At 35.1% G+C, this 17,774-nt stretch overlaps 1 protein-coding gene and 1 long non-coding RNA gene across 3 annotated transcripts; both read right to left on the bottom strand.

The window, feature by feature from the left end:
• Positions 1-300: 300 nt before the first annotated feature.
• Positions 301-12,778, bottom strand: hnrnpua (heterogeneous nuclear ribonucleoprotein Ua). Of its 2 annotated transcripts, none has more exons than XM_055171861.2 (14): positions 12,067-12,778; positions 9,135-9,249; positions 5,761-5,834; positions 5,471-5,610; positions 5,294-5,393; positions 5,097-5,209; positions 4,428-4,691; positions 3,944-4,063; positions 3,722-3,850; positions 2,401-2,569; positions 1,461-1,733; positions 1,089-1,327; positions 866-958; positions 301-724 (listed from the first exon to the last, which is right to left on the bottom strand). In XM_055171861.2, exons 1-14 carry the CDS (start codon positions 12,482-12,484, stop codon positions 674-676), a joined length of 2,298 nt encoding a protein of 765 aa, XP_055027836.2. In that variant the 5' UTR covers positions 12,485-12,778; the 3' UTR covers positions 301-673. The 2 variants fall into 2 exon arrangements, with proteins under 2 accessions (XP_055027836.2, XP_055027835.2); XM_055171860.2 differs by having other exon boundaries at positions 866-961; positions 12,067-12,777.
• Positions 12,779-13,439: 661 nt separating this feature from the next.
• Positions 13,440-17,359, bottom strand: LOC129453822 (uncharacterized). The gene is made up of 6 exons (XR_012370643.1): positions 16,918-17,359; positions 16,686-16,706; positions 16,390-16,456; positions 16,084-16,153; positions 15,045-15,215; positions 13,440-14,553 (listed from the first exon to the last, which is right to left on the bottom strand). It is a non-coding gene; the product is annotated as an uncharacterized lncRNA (long non-coding RNA).
• Positions 17,360-17,774: the final 415 nt, after the last annotated feature.

A 17,774-nucleotide genomic window follows, 5' to 3' on the forward strand; every position in this document is an offset into this window, starting at 1 on the left:
CGCTAAAAATACACAGTACACCTTCAAAAGACATATAAAAGACCATTTTTATACACTTGAGAAATTTAACCTATAGGGAAAAGACTGTTTAGCACCTTCCTTTATTTATGTACAGATAAAAAGGTTTTAATAACATACACACCACATAATTACACTGGAAATTTCTTTCAAATACTTTAGAAGGGCCTTTAGATATATATCTATAGATTAAAGTTGCGCATAACTTAAATATAAATATACAACGTTTTCTTCCATTGTTATGTCATACAAGGATTTTACATTAAATAATGTTTTTCTTAAACGAAACAATATTATTGCAGCAGAATTTTTTTTTTAATTCATAACTGCAAATTTTCTCAACAATTTTATCCTTATATTATCCTTTACATAAAGATTCACACATAAGTCTAAAAGCAGAATTCAGAACCGCAAATGTTTTTAAAAGACAAACGCCCCACCCTGAAAATACTTAGGTTCCTGATTTTTAATACGATGTCATAGGACATAAAAATGCAACAGGTAACCTGTGAAGCGTTTTCAAAGCCTCAAGACTTAGATGTGTAAAGTCCTATTAAAATCTGTTAAAAACACAACAGGACATCAGAGAAAAAGGACGCTCCTCTTGGTTTAAAGCTGATGATTTTGATCTCAGTCCATCACAGCTATAGTTTATTTAGTAATATCCAGGATGGTACTGTTGACTCCATGGCTTCTGATTCCAGAACTGATGAAAACAAAGATGATAAAGTTTTAATTTCAGTAACAGTATGGGTAGTAGTACTCCACCAAAACTTTTTAAAGGCATCAGTGATTCAGAAATGTCCACAAATACAATTTATAAATCAGAATTTAAAGAAATCCTCACCCCTTGTTGCCAGCTCTGGTTGAAAGCTTGTGCTTTGTTCATGCTATAATTCCCATTTTTAAAACCACGATTATTTCCTCCTCGACCCCTGAACTTCTGGGGACACATGCAGATATTAATATAGATGTTGCAGATAGATATTGAAGCATACTTATCTAGAAATATATAAGATTTACAGTAATAGAGAAAAGGTACATAGCAAATGTCCAGGCTGATCTCTCACCTGGTTAAAGTTGCCCCTGTTGGCACCTCTGGCCATGTTGCCCCTGTGCATGCCTCCTCCACCTCTGCTGCCCATGTTAACCATATTACCACGACCCGGTCCCCCCGGTCTGGGGGCGCCACCTCGGTTGGGCATCCCACCACCCCGGTTAAAACTCCCCCGGTTGAAGCCTCCTCTGAACGGAGGGGGAGGAAGGAAACCTCTTGGTGGTCTGTTGAACCCACCTCGAGGTCCAGGCACTATTGAAGAGTCAGAAAAGCAATTCCTTTAATCAAGCTATAATCATGACATTGCTTTACAGACAACATGAAATGCTTAGTAAAAACCATAGTTAATTTCCATAAGGGACAAAACAGAAATCGAAAGTCGTACAGCCCCTGAAGTTGCCCCGGCTCTGAAAGCCTCCTCTTCCTCCTCTCTGACCGCGTCCACCACCACCGCGAATGAACAGATTTTTGACTCCTCGTCCCCTGTTGCCTCCTCTCTTCGGCTGAATGAATCCCTGGTTGAGCTTCTTCTCCGGCGGAAGGGAATTTCTGCTCTCTTCCTTGTATTGCTCTAGCAGTTTGGTTGCTTCCTCTTTCTGAAGCTCAACATAAAGCACTTCACTGAAACATTCACCTTCCACAGGCAACGTGTATATTCCTGAAAAAGATTACCGTAAAATACATGAATACGTTTAAGGGGCACATATTATACAAAATTCATTTTACAACATGTTTGGAGATAAATGTGTGTTGGCAGTGTGTGAACACAACCACCCTACAATAAAACAAATCCACTGTTTCCTTCTTTTTAAATCCCCATCAAACTCATTAGACATGCTGTTTTGATGCTCTTGTTAATGTGACATCACACTGATAAAGCCCCGCCCACGGCCACTGACTGACCCAAAAGTTAATTTTACCCAAAAGCTTTTCTAAATGTGTGTAGCCTGTTGTAGCACTAATGCGGCTAAAGATACTATTGTCTCAGACTGTATTCACAGGAATCCGATTTATTTCAGATATATACCAAAAACGGTCACTGTCTATTTGTAAGGAAGAGAGGAGCTGTAGCTCATTTGCATTTAAAGGTACACACATGAAAACTGCGCTTTTTGCTCCCATCCAAATAGGTGCAATATGGACATGGTATAATAAATAATCTGTGGGGTATTTGAGCTGAAACTTCACAGACATATTTAAAGCACACCTGAGACTTATATTCCATCTTGTAAAAATATGCATAATATGTGCTCTTTAATTACCCGTCCAATTAACCCGGCTTTTGTTTATGTACTTAGTTTGTGAGGCACATAGAAAGATTTTACCTTTCATTTTTAGCACAGCGTGTTCGGGCACGTCTTTGCCATCTGTCTCTGCTTTTTTCTGAGTCCTCTGTATGTATTCATCATCTGTCGGGCAGATGACCACAGCTTTCCGTTGGAAGCCAGCAAACAGGCACATTTTCCTTCTTTGGGCTGGTGCTGATACGTTAGTCTACAGAGACATTTAAGTGATAATATTTAAGTGCAGTGGTCTCCAACATGGTGCCAGTGGGCACCAGGTTGCCCCCACAGAGTTGCTCGCCAAAGCACATTATATTAATAGCCTCAATTTTATTATTTATTTATTATACATTTTTATATTAGCTTAGCTTATTTTATGCATGTTAACATTATAAACAATGATAAAAACATATCAATAAGTAAAATAAAATCAACAAGTAAAACAAAAAAGTTTTGAGTAAACTATATAAAAAAAGTAGCCATCCAGATTGTTTTATCCATTGTGGTAGCCCTTGCTCACAAAATGGTTGAAAACCCATGTGGATTACATAATAATCATTGCTATATATACCATGAAAAATAAATCATAAACAGTAAAAATAACCATTGAATAACAGCCTGTTTCGAGTGGATGAACGACTGAAACTTTTTTGGAAACGTTATTTTAAGGAAAAAACTCTTTAGTGTTGCTTTAAAGGCGATTTTCTCAATATTTAGATTTATTGCACCTTCAGATTCCAGATTTTCAAATTGTTGTATCTTAATATCCCATATTGTCCTATCCTAACAAATCAAATCCATACATCCATGGAAAGCTTATTTATTCAGCTTACTCAGATGATGTCACGGTGATCCGTGTCATGTTTTATGTCTGTTCCGATTGTCGTCACCTGGACTCTTGTTAATTAATTACCTGCCTCATCACACCTGTGTATCGTTAGTCTGTTTGTATATATACCCCTGCCTGTTGTATGTGCACTTGCCGGATGATTGTCGTTACTCTCATGTCTGTTCTTGTTCCACGTTTGATGTTCCTGTGTTACTTACTTGCCTGTTGTTTTTACTCCTCGTGTTTTGTTTATTTATTAAATGTTATTTATTCAACCAGAACTCTGCACTTGCGTCCTCACTTCCTCACTCCTGCATCCCAGTCGTGACAGATGATGTAAAATCTCAATTTAAAATAAACAAACCCTTATGACGGTATTTGTGGTCCATGGTCACAAATTAAACACGTGATAAAATTGCTAAAAGAAACATAGACCGAATGCACTATAAGTCACTTTGGAGATATCTGTCTGCCAAATGCATAAAGGAAAAAAAACATTTAAAGTTTTTACATTTCTAGATTATCTTTAGTCACCTGGTCAAGAATGTAGTTGCGTTTTTTACGCGCTGCAATCTCAATAAACTTCCCGAGGAAGAGCGGAGCGCGCTGAGATATGGCTGCGATCTTTGTGACATCTTTCATCTGCCGCTTCAAACCGGAAATCTGAATTTAAAAAAAAGAGACCATCGACTGTCACTTTTATTTGTCTCATTCTAACCTCATTCATCTCCATCATGGTAATACAATCAGACTCACCATCATTTTCTCTATTATTGTGTTTGTTCCAAGAATATTATATTTTCCAGGGTTGGATTGCGTGTGCTTTGTAACCCATTCTGTCTTTCCAGATCCGGGCAGTCCAACCATGACTATGACCTGTATGCAATTTAACATCAGATTTTAAGATTATGAGTGAAAAAAACATAGTGTATGTTTGGCATACTTATATATACACTGTAACACTACATTTGCCAAAATGTACAGTATATTAAAGTACAATTTATCCCACAATGCACCTTCATCAGACATGGCTGTATATTATTTAGAGTTTATATTTTTATTAACCAGTCTCGAATTAAAAATATATATAATCTAATACGAGTGAGAGATCAACTCAACGATGTAGCATACTACTGTTTAAAAGATTTACATACTGGATACATCACATACTAGTTAGTATACAAATATTTAAGTAAACAGTATGCTATTGTTTCATTTAATGTGTTTGCATGAAACCAACCTCACAGTCCTTTTTGGTCTCAGGTCCCACTGGTCCTCTGACGCGATCACACACCGTAATGTTCTGCAGGAACGTAAAGCCATCACGTTGAGGGTAAAACGGCGTCTCTCGCTGGCCAAAGTTGAACTCAACTGCGCAGTTGTGGCAGAGCACATGCGGGAAAAGTGCCTTTCCTCCAAGCTCATCCTTACTGACTTTAAAAGCGCATCCTAGATCTTGTCCATTCTTAGAGAAGGAAATCTCAACTTCTGCACCATCAAAGTTCTGCAAAGAAACACAATAACCATTTACGTTTATGCATTTATGCAGATGCTGGTGTGCAAAGCGACCTACAGTGCATTTGAGGTACAGAGTATCAGTGTGTGCACTACCTGGAAATTATACCTATGGCCTTTTTGTTGCCAGCACTAAGCTTTAAGATACATAAACATTTATTCTGTACCTCTTTAAATTTTTCAGTGTAATGCAAATAAGTTAAATAAAAAAATCATATTAAATTTTATATATTTAAAATTGTATTTTATTTAAAATTGTATTTATATCTTGCATACAAAAATATTTTACAAAAATATGTCACAATTTTTTTAATTTGTATGCTAAATACAAAAAACATTATGCAATAAAATAAATACATGCATGTTTACAAAATAAGAGTGCATGAACACTTACTATGAAGCAACCGACAACATCATTCTCATCAAATGCCTCTCCATAGTCTTCCGTCACACAGTTACTGGTTTTCTTGGCCTTAGTAGAAAAGGCATAGGAGCATGCATCCTCTCCTGTGAATATTACAAATAAACAACAGCATGAATATATTTATTTCTAATATATTTCTGTAAGAAATCAACACAAGGATCCCTGACCTAACAGAAGGGAGCTGCTTGCAAGTGACCAGCCCACCAGGACATCATGAATCTCTATTCCTTTACTGGAGATGTGCTTTACAGGAATCCTCTCAATAATCTAGTAATAAAAAGTGTGGGAATGAAAAAAAGGTTCAAGAAAATACTGATAAAATCAAATTGAGACAATGGTCACACCTTCATTTCAAAGCAGGCCTTGCCCTTTGCCACACCATAAGATGCCCGTCCTCCTGCCCACAGGTAAGCAAAGCTCTCCATGGTGAGAGAAGAGGCGCTGTATCGATCCCGAGACACTTTGAAGTGCAGGTCACAGTTATCTGAGGAAATACAAAAGACCTGCTTCATCTTTTAAAGCCACAGCCTGGTGTCTGATAAATTTTTGGTATGACTGTATATGATACTTGTGTTATATTTTTATATTTGCATTTCTATAAAGATATGAATAGATACTTTTGTGCTTTACTTACAGGTGTCCAGACATACAGTAGTATCATCAAACTCTTCATCTTCTTCTTCCAGCGGTGGCTGAGGCGACTTTACCCTGAGGGATTGATCAGATAGATAAATATAATAAATTCATTTGCTGTGAATTACCTTAAGCTCTTAGAATGTGTTAGCTATACATGTGATATTTAATAAAATGTGATCAGTTTAGATTATATAAAGCAAAATTGAAAAGTCAAGGTTCTGGTTGTAAAACTATATTATAGATCTCTCTTTGTAGTAAATCTTTAGCAATTTTGAGATAACTCACCTGATTCACAAAATATATTTTGAACAACAGAAGTGATTTATTGTTACAAAAAGCATTTTTAAGATCAAAGAAAAAATGTGTGCAACAACAGTTGCATTCGAAATAATAAGGGATGCACAGATATATCGGCTTATAATCGGTATCGGCAGAATTTTTTTTTGTAGTAAAGGTAGCAATTTTGGGATGACTCTTGATTCACCGAATATATTTTAAAACAAACGTGATTTAATGTCACAAAACGTTTTTCAGATCAAAGAAAAAAAGTGTGCAACAACAGTTGCATTTGAAATAATAAGGGATGCACAGATATATCGGCTTATAATCGGTATCGGCAGAAAATCTCTTTGTAGTAAATCTAGCAATTTTGGGATGACTCTTCTGATTCACCGAATTTATTCTGAAACAAAAGTGATTTAATGTCACAAAGCATTTTTCAGATCAAAGAAAAAATATGTGCAACACAGCTGCATTCGAAATACATTAATCAACATTCGAAGTGGATCAAAACCCTTCAAAAAAGTTTACATAAAACCAATCCCTAATACCCATTCTTGTCTTAGGACAACTTTGATAAACTTTTTTGATCCACTTCAAATGTTGACTAGTATATTTAGGGATGCACAGATATATCGGCTTATAATCAGTATCGGCAGAAAATATCTTTGTAGTAAATCTAGCAATTTTGGGATAACTAACCTGATTCGCCGAAAACATTTTAAAAACAAAAGTGATTTAATGTCACCAAGCATTTTTCAGATCAAAGAAAAAATATGTGCAACACAGCTGCATTCGAAATATTTAGGGATGCACAGATATATCGTCTTATAATCGGTATCGGCAGAATTTTTTTTTTAGTAAATCTAGCAATTTTGGGATGACTCTTCTGATTCACCGAATTTATTCTGAAACAAAAGTGATTTAATGTCACAAAGCATTTTTCAGATCAAAGAAAAAATATGTGCAACACAGCTGCATTCGAAATATTTAGGGATGCACAGATATATCGGCTTATAATCGGTATTGGCAGAAAATATCTTTGCAGTATCTAGCAATTTTGGGATGACTCTTCTGATTCACCGAATATATTTTAAAACAAAAGTGATTTAAAGGTGCAGTGTGTAATTTTTAGAAGGACCTCTTGACAGAAATGCAAAATAATTTACAAAACTGTATTATTAGGGGTGTATAAAGACCTTTTCATAATGAACCGTTATGTTTTTATTACCTTAGAATGAGATGTTTTTTTGTACATACAAGAGGGTCCCCTTACGTGGAAGTCGCCATTTTGTGCCACCAGTTTTCTACAGAAGCCCTTAAATCAAAACACTTTTTAATGATGTATAGTTGTTTAATGTAAGTACATTTAAACTAACAGTAATTTAAATTATGTAAATAAATAGCTCTTCAGTACATCCACGCCCTCGCGCAGGTTATCAGGTTAACAGACAATTTTTTTTACGAAGTTGTCTCTGACGATGACATGTTTTTTCGGTGGCGGCTGCCATAGCTTCTCTATGCGTTTCAAAAGTGAGGGGGTGAGCAGTGGACTGAGTCGTTGGTTGCAATTCGCAACCTCACCACTAGATGCTGCTAAAATTTACACACTGTCACAAAGCATTTTTCAGATCAAAGAAAAAAGTGTGCAACAACAGTTGCATTCGAAATAATAAGGGATGCACAGATATATCGGCTTATATTCGGTATCGGCAGAAAATCTCTTTGTTGTAAATCTAGCAATTTTGGGATGACTCTTCTGATTCACCAAATTTATTCTGAAACAAAAGTGATTTAATGTCACAAAGCATTTTTCAGATCAAAGAAAAAAAAGTGTGCAACAACAGTTGCATTCGAAATAATAAGGGATGCACAGATATATCGGCTTATAATCGGTATCGGCAGAATTTTTTTTGTAGTAAATCTAGCAATTTTGGGATGACTCTTCTGATTCACCGAATATATTTTAAAACAAAAGTGATTTAATGTCACAAAGCATTTTTCAGATCAAAGAAAAAAGTGTGCAACAACAGTTGCATTCGAAATAATAAGGGATGCACAGATATATCGGCTTATAATCGGTATCGGCAGAAAATCTCTTTGTAGTAAATCTAGCAATTTTGGAATGACTCTTCTGATTCACCGAATATATTCTGAAACAAAAGTGATTTAATGTCACAAAGCATTTTTCAGATCAAAGAAAAAATATGTGCAACACAGCTGCATTCGAAATATGTAGGGATGCACAGATATATCGTCTTATAATTAGTATCGGCAGAAAATATCTTTGTAGTAAATCTAGCAATTTTGGGATAACTAACCTGATTCGCCGAAAACATTTTAAAAACAAAAGTGATTTAATGTCACCAAGCATTTTAAGAGCAAAAAAATATATATATGTGTGCAACACAGCTGCATTCAAAATAATTAGGGATGCACCGATTTATCGGCTTATAATTTGTATTAACAAATTTCATCCCAGATTATATCCTGGCAATCAAAAGCGGCAAAACTATCTGTATCTCTTGGTATCGTTAGACGCCATTCTAAGTAATATTGGTACTGGCACATAAATGTTGTATCAGTCCATTCCTACAAATAATTGCTATCAAATGAACATTAAGGCATTTTTGCTATATATGTACAAGTGATTAGATATACAGCACCTGGAAAGAAAACAAATATATCGTGAATACAATAAACATACATATAAAAGAACAAAGTCAAATTTGTACAATATATTACAAATGATTGTCTGAGCATTGTGACAAAAATATCTCATAAAGAATGAAGACGTTTTCTTTCAAAACTGTCAACTTCCCATCCAGTATCCTAAGCTTGATACTTTAAATGTCACATCAACCCATACCTGGAGCGACATACACACACACAATGTCTAGAAAAAAGCACTTGCTCTAACTTGACGGAGATGCTGTAAAAACTGTAAACTAAGAAAGGACATTAAAAGTAAAAATGTGTGTTTCTTTGCACTGTTGAGGAACAAAACTCAGGTTTGGCTCTTTACTGCCAAAACTGCTCATGCGGTGCACAGGAACCTCAGGAGTACCAGAGGCCTGACTGCACAGTTCTTACCGGCTGTATTTGCTTTCTTCAATAAACTCAAAGTAGCCCCTTCCATGTTCATCTCGACGTCTCTTTACACCCTTCTTATTCTTCTGATCATCACTCTCGTGTTTGTCCGCATCTCCTTTGGAAATAAAACAATATAAAGTAAGGGGGGCGCGCCTCCCCGCTGGACTCAACATGACGTGACATGATGGTCCACATCATTTACTGGAGGATTTCCAATATATTTACACTTATTACTCTTATTTTGAAAAGGAAGGTGTTTTTAATCATGATTTCACATGTATAAAATAAATAGTGCTTATTTAGCACAAGCTGGTCCACTGCATTACTGCTACAAAAATGAGGCAGTTGCCATGACAACTGCAAACTGTGCAATTTTGAGCTAAGTAACACACATTTTCAGATTTACGGTGCATGCAGCTGAAAAAGAAAGAGTCATCCTGGAGGTGCGAAAGACACGTTGGGCAAAACTGACAAGCATCTTTCCATGTGTGCATCACCTGCATTTTATGCGAATGAACCTCACTTAAACATCAACAACTATTACCAAAATTAAAATAAGAAAGCACAAGGCGTGACTTTTAACACAGTTCAAAAATCAAGTAGAAATGCCTACATATTTGCTTTTGAGGTAATAAGGTAATATGTACAGTATAACAGGTAGGAATCAAAGATATACACTCACCTAAAGGATTATTAGGAACACCATACTAATACTGTGTTTGACCCCCTTTCGCCTTCAGAACTGCCTTAATTCTATGTGGCATTGATTCAACAAGGTGCTGAAAGCATTCTTTAGAAATGTTGGCCCATATTGATAGGATAGAATCTTGCAGTTGATGGAGATTTGTGGGATGCACATCCAGGGCACGAAGTTCCTGTTCCACCACATCCCAAAGATGCTCTATTGGGTTGTGGGGGCCATTTTAGTACAGTGAACTCATTGTCATGTTCAAGAAACCAATTTTAAATGATTCAAGCTTTGTGACATAATGCATTATCATGCTGGAAATAGCCATCAGAGGATGGGTACATGGTGGTCATAAAGAGATGGACATGGTCAGAAACAATGCTCAGGTAGGCCGTGGCATTTAAACAATGCCCAATTGGCACCAAGGGGCCTAAAGTATGCCAAGAAAACATCCCCTACACCATTTCACCATTGCATTAATGAGAAATTGAACAGGTGTTCCTAATAATCCTTTAGGTGAGTGTATATGTGTGTATATATAACCATATAAACGGGATGGTCTAGCATAGTGGGTAAAGATCTAGGCTGTAATCCAAAGGTTAGCATAACCCTATAAAGGGGACTATTTTTGTATAACCAGTATAATGCAAAATCCGAAAGCATCCACTGAATGCAGACTAGGAATAATAACGTCCTAACATGTGCTCCTCACCACTCCAGGCAAATTAAAACAAATGAGTTGAGATCATTACGCACAGACTCCATCTGGAGCTTATGTCCTCCTTTCTCAACTTCAGCATCCTGTTACATTTCACCAAAATAACCTTCACTTCAATTACCTTATTTTGCTCTCCCAATAAAACAACATTAAGTATCATTTGTAGAAAACACTGCCAAATGTGTTTGAATTATTATTATCTGTAAATACCGACTGTGAACAGTGTTGTGGGTAACGCATTACAAGTAATTACAAACTAAGTACATACATAATAATATTACTTTTCTGAAGTAAAGAGTAAAGTAACACACTGATGTACACATTAATATTTGAGTTACTTTTTTTTAAAGTAATGCAAGTTACTTTCAGTTTAATTAATTAGAATTAAAAAATTACTAAGTTAAACTGAATGTAGAATAACGCACTCTATAGTAACTGAATATTGTAATGCATTACTTTTAAAAGTAACTTTCCCCAACACTGCCTACATGTGAAACCCCAGCTAAAGTTTTTTTTTTGTGATTTTCTGTTTTATACATAAAATCATCCTAAATATAAACAAACAACATTCACTGAAAAAAATGATTCATTCAATTTACTAAATTTTTTTAAGGTAAGTGGTCGCAATCAATTTATTTAAGCTAAATTTAAACAAAAAAATTAGAAAAACCAAAACACAAAATTTTTTGTTTAAATGTAGCTTAAATTAATCGATTGCGACCACTTACCTTAAAAAAATTTGTAAACTGAATGAATATTTTTTTCAAGTGTTCAGTGAAAATAAACTTTGATATCTAAATAATATATATTGAGTAAGGTCATGTCAAAGATTGATATTAATGAGTGAAATCAAACTTTGATGATAGATTATGAGACTTTATCCTGGATTTCGCAGACAGGGTCACATTTTTATGCCTTAAATTTAAAAAAGTCTTAACATGTTTATGTGCCTTCAACTCTGTTGCATTTAAAATGTTTCAGGGTTGAATGTGTTTATAAAGGAGCAAATGTGAATATAAACATGATGGGTTGTTTTAACCCATGACTTGGTCAAATATGGACATTTTCTATAGGTTATATTAAACCATTAGTTGGGTTTGTCCATATTTTACATAACCTTAAGTTGAACAATCCAGCACTTTTATTGTGTAAATACAGAGAAGGATCAATATGCATGTTATAAATCCCACCACTAACAATGGTGAATAATAAAAATGCTTTATAAAAAAATAAAACGATTGCACATAAACTAAGTAACTGCATCAAAATTCAATTATCGTCCTCAACTAAGTTTTTTCAAAAATATTCTGTTCATATTTCATTTGACGGTCACGAATACACAACCGACGCAATTTCTTAAGAATGACCCCTAGTAAGAATAATCTATGCAATGCTTTCCAAATGAATGAATGAATACTGGCATTGCACGCGCAGACACAGCTCATGGTCCAAATATAACATCCGGCACATGCCCTAGTAATCGATTATTATAAGCTCCATAACAGATTACAAAAATGCCATCTCACCCTTTCCAGATCCGATATCCTGAGCGGTATCATCCTCGTCAAATTTCTCCATCTCATCCTCTTCTTCCTTAAGCAGCGCATCTTCATCCTCGTCCGAGTTGTCCATCTCCACCCCGGCGTCCTCCTCATCCAACATGTCATCATCCTGATGCTCCTCTGCCTCCGCCTCATCTCCATCCTCCTCCTCGTCGGCCTCCATGCTCTCTCCAACCAGATCTTCTTCCTCAAGGTCTTCATCGGCCATGTAACCGTCCTCTCTTTCAGCACCGTTGGTATCGGTGGACAGCTCCTCCTGATCCAGAGCGGCCTGCAGTCGCGACATCAGATCGGCCTTCAGTCCTTTATCAGACAGATTTCTCTTCTTCAGCTCGTCCTTCAGCTCGTTCACTTTCAGCTTTTTCACATTGATTGAGCTCATCGTGACGTTCGGATCAACTGTTAGATTAAATTATACCTGCAAATGTACAAAATATGAACATTTAACATAAAGAGGTTAGTTGATAATAAAGCCGTCCGAGCGGAAAATCTCGAGTACAGAGCAGATGGACAGCAGTCCAAGCCGAACGGGTCCAATTCAGCTTTATATAACATTACCGTAATGCTTAGAAAAGACTAGGGGAATTACCGTAAGTATTGGTATGGCTACTTGGTAAGATCATTATACTACACACACAGGAAAAATATCGTAGTAAACATTATTTACTATAGTAAGCTGGAATAAAATTCGTAGGTATTAGATACTATATTAGTGTTTTTGAACCTAGCAAAATTTAATTTTACAGTATATAGGCCTAGTACTACAGTTTATCAATGAACTAGATATTTAATATTAAAGAATAATATAGTATTAATTTTTATTAAATGTAGTAATATACTACAGTAGACTACACTGTAAAAAATTTCCTTTAGAATTTACAGTAACTTACTGGCAGCTGGTTGCCAGCAACTTACTGTAAATTAACATACAGTAAAAATACTGTATACAATTTTACAGTACTATTTAAAGTACTGTATGCATTTTTACAGTACTATTTAAAATACCGTATACCGTTTTACAGTACTATTTAAAATACTGTATACAGTTTTACAGTACTATTTAAAATACTGTATACAAATTTACAGTACTATTTAAAATACTGTATACATTTTACAGTATTGTTTAACATGCTGTAACTGTATTTACAGTATTTTATATTTTCTACTGTAAAATATACAATAATTTTACACTACAATGTATATATTACAATGTGTATTTTACCGTAAAATTTCCTGTGATTCATTTTCCCATTTCTATTTACTACAAAACTGCACAAAATTTAAATGGATGTGTTAAAACAGCTCTAAGTAAATCACAAAAATAAGCAATGACAACATGTTTTTAAAATTTAATTTAGTTTTTCAAAAACATGAAATCAGATTTTCATATTTTTGCACACTGAACTTTCAGCTTGCATCACAAACTGTTTTTCTTAAACCTGCAATAACATTTACTCATAGATATCATATTACAGAATTTTAAATCAAGTCATGAACTAACTCAGTCATAATAACAATGTTCAAATACAAAATACTTTCCTGAGTAAAATAAAATCTTTTATCCTGTAACACACAAAACATTTACACACACATATCACAGCATCAATTCATGAACAATACATTCAAATGTAGTCATAAGCAATGTCAAAAACTTATACATTCAAAATATTATTCTGAGTAAATTGTAATTTCTTGCAGCAACAGCTTTTTCAAAGCCAATGTAACATTTACTCACTGTTTCATTTCACAGTATTATCAAATAATACTAGTACAAATTCAGTTATAACTATAGACGGTTTCATCAGTAACAACATAAACAAGCGGCTGTCGCGGTCCGCATGAACTTCCGATAAACTCTGCTAAGAATAAAAAACAACAAAGTTCTTTAAACGCATTTTATTTATATAACAAGCAAAAAAACAACACATAGATTAGCTCGGAAACCAAAACATGTTATTTTCGACGAGGCTTTTGTTCAAGAAATCAGTTTAGCAACTAGTCAGACCATTAAAAAAGCGAAACCGGAAGTAAGGTTCGGATCCAGACGTGTGTCATGTGCGTCCGATGAAACCGTCTATAAGAATAATTAAAAAAAAAAAACGTAACAAAACCTCTCCTGCATAGACTTATTTTGCTTTTAGAAGCAACAGTAGTAACATGTATACACTGGAGTTTCATATTACAATATTTTAAATCAGTGCATGGACAAATTAACTAAAAGAAACCTTTAAGATAAAAAAAGAACTTCACAAACCTCTGGTGAGTTGAGTAGAATGTATTTGCTTTAGTAGCTTAATAGTTTTGCTTAATTCATAAAGTCCTTAAAAAAGGTGGATATATACATGATGGTTCAGGCCAGAGTTCCTCCTTTGCACCATCTTCCCACTTCTTTTGCTCACCTGGAAGTTAGAGGAGCACTTGCTGTTGTCGGGGCTGATCCTCACAATAAATCTTTACATAAAAAAAGAATTAATTAGATCATTTGATGTGTAAGAGAGGGAAACTCCACTTTTTTTTTTTAAATAGTGCCATTCCTAAACGTTGCTATACGATAATATCCTCATATTGCTCAGGCCCACTGTAATTACCACAAAGGACCAGCAGTTTCTAATAGATGACAAGACTTTGCCACTTCCTGAAATCTAAAATCATATATAAAAGCCCTTATGTCCTTCCTAACCTGTATGCACTTTCTTTAGTGGAAAACAAAAGAAGATATTTTGAAGAATGTTTGTTACCAAACAGCTTTGTTGATGAGAGTCAACAAACCAATGAAAGTCAAGGAACTAAACATGTTTGGTAAACAACATTTTTCAAAATATCTTCTTTTGTGTTCCTCTGAAGAAAGAGCATACAGGTTAGGAAGGACATAAAAGTAAGTAAATGATGAGTCTTTCTTCAATATTTACCAAATGTTATAGCATACTGAAAGATGTACTTACCTCTGAATAAACTCCAAAGTAGTGGCTGCTTCCACTTGGTGCTCGATGTTGAGCACGTAGTAGCAACCAAAGTGAACAGCAAATGCTGAAGAAATGGTAGGTCAATCGCAGGAAAGCGGACTTAGCCTTCAATCGGCAGCATCCATTTTTTGTTTTGTAGATCTGGATCCTCTGAAAATAATTATTTAATAATAGCGTTTGTAATTTGATTTTGGTGTAAGTAACAATATTTAGATGTTAGAGCTTTTCTCAATAATTTGAAATCTATCATTTTAAAGTGATAGTTGATATGTCCCCAAAATTCTGTCATCATTTACTTACCCTTGTATTGTTCTAAGCCTGTATGAGTTGATTCTGTTGTATTTATTAGTACACAAAAGAAGATATTTTAATAATTGATGGTAAGCACAGTTGATGGTACCCACTGACTTCCATAGTAAGAAAAACAAATACTGTGGAGGTCAAGGGGTATTGTCAACTATTAGATTACCATCATTTATCAAAATATTATCTTCGCTCAAGAAATTTAACTCATGCAGGTTAAGAACAACACAAGAATAAGTAAATGAGTACAGAATACAATTTGGGGGGGGGTACCTAAAAAGGCCAATCATCATTTCATTACTCTTGATATTCAAAACTCAAGAAGAATGCCAAAATTTAAGCATAATGCCTAACATTAACAAAGCATTAAAGGGATAGTTCGGCCAAAAAATGATATTAATCCCAACAGCACCACACAAATTACCCTCAGAAGACCTTTGTTTATCATCCTGGAGCCACTTGGATTTATTTTGTGAAGGATGGACGCACATTTTTTGGACTTGAAGGACGTGGACCCCGTAACTTCACATTTAATTAACTGAAAGTTCTAAAACATATTCTAAAATATCTGAAAATGTGTTTGTCTGAAAAACGATGGACATATGCATCTCGGACAGCTTGGGGGTAAGTAATATCATGGGATTAATATCATTTTTGGCCCAACTATCCCTTTAATCTTTTTAATGTTCCCAAAGTATGTGTTAAAGAATCTTACCAAGCATGATCAGCCGTGGAGTGGAAGCAAGGGAAAGTGTGGTCTCTACATCTGCCGTTGTTGTTGTGACCTGCACACGCACGCACACACACACACACACACACACACACACACACACACACACACACACACACACACACACACACACACACACACACACACACACACACTTTTTCTTATATCAATTTAATTCAACGACCCATTGTCAATTATTCCTTACATAATGTTAGAGAGAAACTGAGAGACTGACTTCAAAATAGCGTTAAAAGCTAAGTTTGTCGCCTAGCATTTCAGATGAACACTCACCTGTACCAAACGCAGTCAAACTCGAAAAAGAGGACCGTTTATGTTGATATGTCGATGGTGAAATGTTCTAAAAAGGGGAAGAAAATAATTAAATATGATTACTTGCACAGAAAGTTGCGTTTTGTTCAGTCTTAAACGAGTTTCTACCTCAAAGCTCTCTAACTATCTTGTTCACAACAGTCGTGTGAGGTAAATTACCGTCAACTGCGTGTTGTTAAGTGTTTAAAAAAAGTGTTTCAAATTAATGAACTAAACCAAAAATATTAAATATGGTAAGAAATCACAAGATTACTTACCTTTGCAGATGGTGAAATGTTCTAAAAAGGAAAATAAATATATATGATAACGTGCACCGAAAGTGTTGTTGAGTCTTAAAAAGAGTTTTCACCACAAAGCGCTTTCCCTATCTAGTCACAACAGTCCTAACGTGTGAGGTAAATTACTGTTAACTGCGTGTTGTTTCAAATTATTTAACCAAATAAAAAATTAAATATGTTAAGAAATCACAGGATTACTCATTTTACTTACCAGCTGTTTAACTTGCAACCATTGTCCTGTGTTCTTTTTTTCTTCGGGCGAGGGATATCCGTGCCTTTCTGTAAAGTGTCAGGGTTTCGCGCTCATTTTTTTTACTGTATTTCGATTTAATGATGGCTGGTCATAGAGTGCAAAAGAGCCTGTACCGCCATATGCACACACAAATTAACAGCGTGTAAGGTCCGCGTTGAGTCATGACTCTTCTCAAAAAATAATGTGACATACAAAACTATAACATTGATTCATGATAACATTAAAAACGTTTACTATACGTGTAATAAATAACAGGATAATCTTTTGTAAGTGAGCTGCGGCGGGTTTGTGTACAGGCACGTGATCAGCACAGACGTGATTACATCCAGGGCTGTGTCTCAATTCGTTCCCTATAGCTCCCGAGGTGGGGAATCATTATATCGTGTAGTATGCGGGTTCGGCCACAAGGACCCTCACTTTATATTGGAACACTATTTCGGTTTCCTGTGTCATGGCTGCTTACATGCGTTGAGAAAATTCACAGCTGGTATTCATCACTCATCAACAACCGGCAAAACCTATCTCTAATTTTTAAACACTTACATTTATAAATTAATTCGAATATACAAAATACTTTAATGAAGATGATTATATTGTGTTTTGATAAATAAATCAGCTCTACTTGCACTAATTTAATTGTTTGATTGTTTTTAGGACTTTGTTTAAGTCTTCTGAATTTTACTTTACATTTTAAATCAATATATAAATACAATAATATTACATTATTTGTATAAGATAGCTTAATCAGAGAGTTAATCCCCAAAAAACAAATTAGCACCACCTGCTATTAAAATACAGTATTTTTAATTAACTGT

The sequence above is a fragment of the Misgurnus anguillicaudatus genome, chromosome 7 (genome assembly GCF_027580225.2).
Source record: "Misgurnus anguillicaudatus chromosome 7, ASM2758022v2, whole genome shotgun sequence".
NCBI lineage: Eukaryota > Metazoa > Chordata > Actinopteri > Cypriniformes > Cobitidae > Misgurnus > Misgurnus anguillicaudatus.

Coding starts and splice junctions, on each gene's coding strand:
- hnrnpua (XM_055171860.2), bottom strand. CDS start 12,484: ATGAGCTCAATCAATGTGAAAAAGCTGAAAGTGAACGAGCTGAAGGAC. Junction 2,570..3,721: donor GCAACTACATTCTTGACCAG/GTGACTAAAGAT, acceptor ATGTCTCTGTAG/ACTAACGTATCAGCACCAGC. Junction 725..865: donor ACCAGAGCTGGCAACAAGGG/GTGAGGATTTCT, acceptor TGTTTTCATCAG/TTCTGGAATCAGAAGCCATG.